Below are 7,315 nucleotides of genomic sequence, written 5' to 3'. Positions count from 1 at the left end.
CGGCCCGTGGTTCGTAAAAATGGTACAACCAACTTGCACAAGCTTGAAAATAATATTTTAAACTTGAGTTTCACTTTACCTCTTACTTTAAATAGATATTCAAACTTACTAGACTAATTCCACGCTCACCTCCTAATTTAGTAACCTGTACTTTTGCCTCCGATCCTTCAGGTGTCGCACATTCAAAGCATTACGCTTGTAAAAAATATAGACTAGCCCCACCCTCGACGCGCTTGCCATCTTACAGTAAACCGCAGGACTCCACCCTTTATAAATAGTACCTTCCCACCCACCTTTCTTTCTCCGCATTTGGCTTCGGGCGACTACTGTAGCGTAAGTGTACGGGGCATGTACCCTACCCACCTACTGCATTTGGGTTTGGAGTTCCCAAAATAACATAACTTTTAAGTGAGTAAAAAGTACACAATAAAACAAAACTCGCGAAATCGCCCCAGAACTTTCGCAGTTGTAGCCAAAGTTATAAATAAACCAAGTGCGAGGCAGCAGTAGGGGGTAGCTTGTTAAAATTGGAACAGCGAGTCTATAAAACACTAAAAAAGGGTAAAACATAAAAGCAAAGTTATATACACCTGTTTTTATTCTTTTGAAGCAGCCTCAGGCAAATAAGTTCTAAGCCTGACGAATTAAATAAATGAAAACTGAATTAAAAAAGGAATTAATCAGGAATATCTAAAAAGTTATTTCATGACTATAAACTTTACAGAAATTTTCTAAACACGAGACAGAGTCGGGGAACTGTGCAAAATTAGCAATATCCTTGGTTATTTAAAAGCGGCTATATTTTTAAAATCGGCAACTTATCTAGTGAAGCTTAATGACAGTTATAAGGCAAGTAGGTATATCTCGTTTTTTAAAGTTTGATTTTTAAATAGTTTGTCTGGGACATTGTTACATTATTTTATTCGTTTATTTTTCTGCTTCTTTAAAGGGGGTTAATTTACATTTTGGAAAAAACGAAAGATTAGTGCTTAAGGGGAACGCTTAGGTTTGTCAGCTTTTATTGTCGGGCTTTTGTAAACGTTTGTCCTCTGATGTGAATAAAGAAAATGACTACTGGGGCTAGTAGTTACCCAATGGCTTCCTTGTATGTGGGCGACCTGCATCCTGATGTTACTGAAGCAATGTTGTATGAAAAGTTTAGCCCTGCTGGTCCCGTGCTTTCCATCCGTGTTTGCAGGGATATGATCACACGAAGGTCTTTGGGATATGCTTATGTCAATTTCCAGCAACCTGTTGATGGTAAGTTTCTACACTGCTGAAGTAAATTCTGATGTGAAATGCCCGTGAAGTAATGCCCATACTGTTTATTATGAGATGTGGGCTGTACAAATGTGCAATAATCCTGCATTGTTTACTCATATAGCATTTCGTATTTAGCTTTTATTTTGTATAAACATTGTCTGTCTGTTATACAGAAGGTGTCAAGTCATGGCGTAAAATCACACATTGTCTTTATAGATGTGTTGTAGAAATGTGGGTTACAGATAGCAGAGCTGTCACATAACCTTTCAACACGAAATCTGGACAAAACGGGAACAGAGGCCCAAAAATAGGGACATAGTTTAAATATTGCTCTTAAAAACTTAGAACGTTGCCAGAATAACGGTTTGTTTTAATATACACTTTCTGAAGGATTTAAAGTCTGAAACTCAAATTTATGTCATTATTTAGTGACCTCAGCCCGCAGATTATCCCCATGATTTGCCAGAAAACACCACATTTTGAAGAACAGACCAAAAAATATGAGCCAAAAATTTGGACAGTTGAGAAAGTATATGTATAGCAGTGCAATCAGTTGTAACCTAAAATATCTACCCTGCAGGCGAGGTCATTTATACTTCTACATTTCCCATTAAATGGGCATTGATTTAGTGCTTGACAAAAATGGTTCTTTCCTTTCATTTTTCAGTCTCTTTGTACACATCTCATTTTGATGAATCCTGTTTCATACATTTACAGTTTAATACAACTCAATACAAGTATTCTCATTTTTGACATGTGTCTAACTTGGTTCCCCATCAAAATGTTAACGTGGCAGCAGTCATACCTCTGGACTGTTCATAATTTTGCAGAATGTCCAGATTTTTTGCCTCAGATTTTTGATCTGTGTGGTTAGGTAAATCTGGACGATTAAGGTCATAGTCTGTTGGTCTTTGTTATTTACTCACTTCTGTTAATGCCACTTAATACTTGTTTGGTCAAAGTTAAGATTATCTTACATCACTCTCTTTTTGTAGGTTTGGGTGTCCTTTAGTCGCAGACAGCTTTTGAAAAATGTAGCATGAGCTTTGGTATATTTAGTGGCACACGGGTGATAACACCTCATGCATGTGTACAAAACATTTTATTACATGTTAATGTGAGTGCTGTCTTTTCTTTGCAGTATACTGTTGTTGTTTGGTAGCAGGCTGGGATTTGCTGCTGTGCATCCTGCAGTATGGTCAGTGTTGTTCAGATTTGGGTGTGTCTTAGTGACCAGCAGCAGAAAGCTGTTTGGGAAAATGAAGTAACATGACCAGCACATGGGTGGTAAATTGTTTTGTACATATTCATTAGGCGTTCTATATTGCATATCAATGTTAGTGCTGTCTTTTCTTTGCAGTATACTCTTGTTGATGGGTAGCAGGCTGGTATTTGCTGCTGTGCATCCTGCAGTATGTGGTTTAGTTTCTGGTGTCACTTCAGGGGGATCTAATATCTGTCAGCATGTTGGTTAAACAGGATAATACCACAGATCACCATGGATGAGGTCCCTCACTATAACTTGCCTAGCTACAGGTCACCATCTATGCCCCTGGAGTCTCATGACTCTTAACTAAACCTACTAGAGGCACTCGCCATCCAACCAAAAACCCTTTTCACGAGTGACATTAACAACCCTTCTATAGACTGGGAAACTTACAGTACCACAAACTCACAGCCACAATGCTTCCTGGACAAACACCCTGGAACAGATAGTGCACGCTACAACCAGAGGGTCAAACATACTAGATCTAGACTCACACTCCAACTACAGGATCAAACATACTAGATCGGTGCTTGTCAATATGGGAGAGCGTTACTCTCCCCCACTACACATCCTCACTAGAGAAGTCTCCTTTGAAGTAAAACTCAACCTGGAAAATCCTGTAAACCAGTAACGGGAACTATTCTAAGACAAACTACATCCTATTCAGTGACAGGTTGTCAAAATTCAAGGCTTCTTCTAACTGAGACCACAGCTTCCTATGCAGAATTATTCAGAGTCCCTATACAAACATGTGAATGGCACAGAGTATGTTGTATCTACCAAAAGTAACCCAAAACAAACATCACTGGTGGAATCCTCACCTAAACAGATTATATAATAGAAGAAAATTCATGGCCAAAATCAGGAACCAGCCATGCCTTTAAAGACAAGTACTGACTTATACAATTAACTAACAGGTCTAATGAAGTCCAACAAGGCCAGCTACAAGGTCAGGATTGCCTCGCAGGCTAAGGATAGTCACAAGGCCTTCTTCAGCTCTCTCCAGATTGTTAAAGGTAACACACCAGCAGTGTGCTGAACAGGTTGTGAATGGATCACCTTCACCAGTCAGGGTGACACAGCAAAGCTATTGGCTGATAAATTCAGCTCAAGCTTCACCCCCACCTAGATCCACCATGTGAAATCCCCTCCAACATGCTTCCCACAACTGTTTGCAAGAACCAGGTGCTGGCAGCACTTGCTAAAGCCAAGAAGATCACCTCCATGAGTCCCAGCAGCATCAATGGTTGCCTCAAGAACAGTTTAAAACATGACCTGTCAGGACCATGTGAGGCACTCTTCAGCTACAGGCTTGAAACAGGCTACCTTTGAAGTGAATGGAAGATATCAGTAGTCATTCTACTCTACATGGGTGGGCCATCAGACACCCCAGGAAACCACAGACCCATCAGTCTAATAAGCCTAGTATGCAAAGCCATGGAACGAATAATCATTGGCAATCTACAAACATGGTCCTATCACAATTTGGCTTTAAGGAAAGGCCATGCCTACTTAGTTTGTAGATGACTTTTTTATCACTTGTGACATAGGCTAACTTATATTTATATAAAAGTAATCAAACCTTAAGTTCCCATTTACAAACATACATCGCATGTTTTGTTCTATACAATATAGTCAATCCAACATTGAATACATTGTTCAGTTTCTGCCTTGTTTTAAACCACATTCCTCCTCTAGAACATTTTTATGAATATATTACTACAATTTATATTTTTTCTATGTAATTTCCTCTTTTCTAAAGATCCCACTTATGTTGTTTTATCACTGTTACAAATATTCACATCATCAAGTATGGCTGGTTTAGACTTTGATTTCCACTTTCAGTAATTGCTTTTTTTGACAGACACCAAATTTAAACTTACCAAGGTCTTACCATGTCTAGGCAGTTCAGATCCTGTATCCCATCTAAAGAAATCATTCCCTGCCAGTAGCCTCTTACTACCACAAGTCTTCTTCTTCTTTCGGCTTTTTCCCGGTTAGGGGTCGCCACAGCGGATCACCTTGTCCGCACATTGAATGGCAGTGGAGTTTTACAGTGTCGAGTTGCCAGCCCGGCGCCCAACCTTCTACAGAAGGCACACCCACACGCACACCTAGGGCCAATTTAGAGTGTCCAATCCACCTGCAGCATGTCTTTGGGATGTGGGAGGAAACCGGAGCACCCGAAGGAAACCCACGCAACCACAGGGAGGACATGCAGACTCCGCACAGAAGGCACCCCAGCCGAGGATCGAACCGGAGAACCTCTAGCTGTGAGGCAGCAATGCTAACCACTGCACCACCGTGGCCGCCCTCTTACTACCACAAGTCTGATGTTATTATATTTTTTCTTCTTCCATCACTATTGTAGCTCCTCTAGCAATTGATACAAGTACTTCTCTTTTCCTTTATGCCGGATATTCTGCTGAATATCCATCCTGAAATCCTTTCTATATCAAATTCACATTCCGTTCTTTCCAAATGTCTTCTGTAGCATTGCTAATTGTATTTTCTGCATTTCTAAATATAACTAACTTTTTTCCTTTTTGTATCTACCTGTGAGACCATTCACATTCCAAGATAAAATGGAAAGTGTTACCGTTAGACAAGAAGTAATTATTCCAGCTATTGTATGTGACAGCTTTTTTAAACGTCTATTTCCAGCTTTTCAGATGCATGCAGCCAATAATGTTTGGCAACTTGATCGTTTATACAGTTTTTTTTGTTATCAATATTGGGATCTATGTCACATTTTACAAGATTTCTTGTTTTAATGAAAACCTTCAAAATCTAACACAGCCCAAGAACATTCATAACCTATTAACTTAAAAGAAACATCCAAAAATATGCAAGTCTTCAAATAATGAAGTTTAACCCTCCTAATAGGAATAATTGTCCCAAATAGCTGGAACTACTAATTGATGGCTGTTTTTTTAACTGTATCCCCCAGATGTGAAAAACACACATTTTTCAGAAAACATTAACTTTTAGCCGAAACGTCGCTTTGGCTTTTTTATTGCCCTTTAGTCAGTGTCTCCATGGAAACTTAAGATTAAAAAATCTAGTCCTCAGCTCCAGTCTTCTAATGACAGGCTGAAACATTTGCTGCTAAAGGAAAGCTTTTCATTATATTCAGTGTTATCTTATTTATTTGTTTCTTAATCTAGTCATTCACCTATGCAAAAGTAAGAAAAACATATCAGCTTTACGTGTATTATGATCTGTATAATTTTACACCACATCCCCAACAACCCAAGATTACAGCCTAACTTGAAGATTCTTTAGTCTAGCCTTTTTTTTCTCTTTGCATTGTAGTGTCTACATTTCTTAATGCTAAACAAGAAAGAAAAAAAGGCATCTGTTTACTTTAGTATGTGCATCACCTACAAGAACTAGTAATGCTTTACTATAAAACGTGCAGTTTAATGAAAGGTTTCATAGATTAGTTACCTTTTTTCCTTCTTCCCCTCGGTGTCCTTCCAAACATTAATGACATGAAGTGATGGCTTTCAGTTCCCCACAAAGTTAACAAAGTCCTCTTTCCTTTTTCTTTATACAGCCGTATTTCATAAATGCAATTGATACTTTGCAGTCTCACATTTATTCATTAATTTCCGTGTTGCTGGTCGTCTTCATGTTCATGTCCATCTCCAAACTCTGGATCATTTCCAAGGTACTCGTGATTATTCTATTCGACTCTGGTGTCTTTCTGTCTCTGAAGCATTTTCAGTGTGGTTTATCATCAGAAGAATGAGAAGCAGAGCACCTTTCTGCTTGATGGGCTCACATTTTCTTGGAAAACTTTTATTTCCTCCGTAGCCTGTTCTGCATTTAAAAATTACTTTGATTCCCTCAGGAAAAAATATTCTGAAGATAGCTGGATACAGCAACTTGAATACCACATCTAACTCTAGATATTCCCTGATTAATGGAATAAATTTGTTTCTCTTCTACATGGTGTACAGTGAATAATTTTCCACAAACATTGTACTGTCTACAACCTTTAATGCCCTGCCCTCTTGCCACAGTTTTGTCAGGGTCAGCTCTTTCTGCTAGTCTTGGGTGCTTTCTCATAGCCATGTTTTGAACATGCACACAGCATGCCCTTTAAATTAACAATTCCTGCTGTGGAATACCAGTCCAGTTGCTTATTTGTGCCTTCATAAAATTTAGTCTGTTCCTTCTAGTTTCTCTGGTACAGCAGAAAATGTCAGATTTTCCCTATATGCTTTGTTCTCCAATTCTAACATTTTTTTGAAACCTCATCTCTTGATCAGTCTGATACACAGTCAGCCTTTTCTTCATTTCAACCTGTCTGATTTTTTCAGTTTTATCAACTCATCTGAATGTCTGTTTAAAGCTTCTTCCATTTTTCAAGCCCTTTGTTATTTGAGTTGATATACTTCAGTGTTTCAATTATTTTAATCTGCTCTGAGCACATTGATTTATTTTTTCCTCTAGATTATTGGAAACCATGACTTGTATCAAAGCTGGAACTTGAATGGCTTTTTTGCCGAACAGCCACAGATTCTTCCCAGTTGGTATTTTCTCTTTATCTTTTCTATTTGATTATCTTTCAGGCTGTCTTTTTTCTTCTTTGCTGGCATCCAGGCAGAGTACTCACTAAGACGCTGGTTATACACGGTAGTATAATTGCATAAAAACGTCGATAGCAGAGAAGTAAGCTCTTTCACAACCAATAACAGTTGCTTCATCAGACTACGTATAAAATCAAACTTACTCCTTTTATATTTGTGATGCAATACAAACTGTCCAATCACTGAA

General features: G+C 38.5%; 1 protein-coding gene across 2 annotated transcripts in view; it reads left to right on the top strand.

The window, feature by feature from the left end:
* The first annotated feature begins 296 nt into the window (after positions 1–296).
* The window catches only part of LOC122792187 (polyadenylate-binding protein 4-like), a 1,135,653-nt gene continuing 1,128,634 nt past the window's right edge, over positions 297–7,315 (top strand). Inside the window, exon 1 of one of the 2 annotated variants that reach the window (XM_044059912.1) lies at positions 297–1,260. In XM_044059912.1, coding sequence (XP_043915847.1) covers positions 1,068–1,260 — 193 coding nt within the window. In that variant the 5' untranslated portion in view covers positions 297–1,067. The remainder of the gene's footprint in view (positions 1,261–7,315) is intronic. The other variant, XM_044059911.1, reaches the window with a different exon arrangement.

Source organism: Protopterus annectens, chromosome 1.part2 (genome assembly GCF_019279795.1).
Source record: "Protopterus annectens isolate FY-2018-M chromosome 1.part2, PAN1.0, whole genome shotgun sequence".
In the NCBI taxonomy this organism is placed as follows: domain Eukaryota; kingdom Metazoa; phylum Chordata; order Ceratodontiformes; family Protopteridae; genus Protopterus; species Protopterus annectens.
Note: the sequence above shows the minus strand (reverse complement) of the source record. Positions and strands in the feature narration are given on the sequence as shown.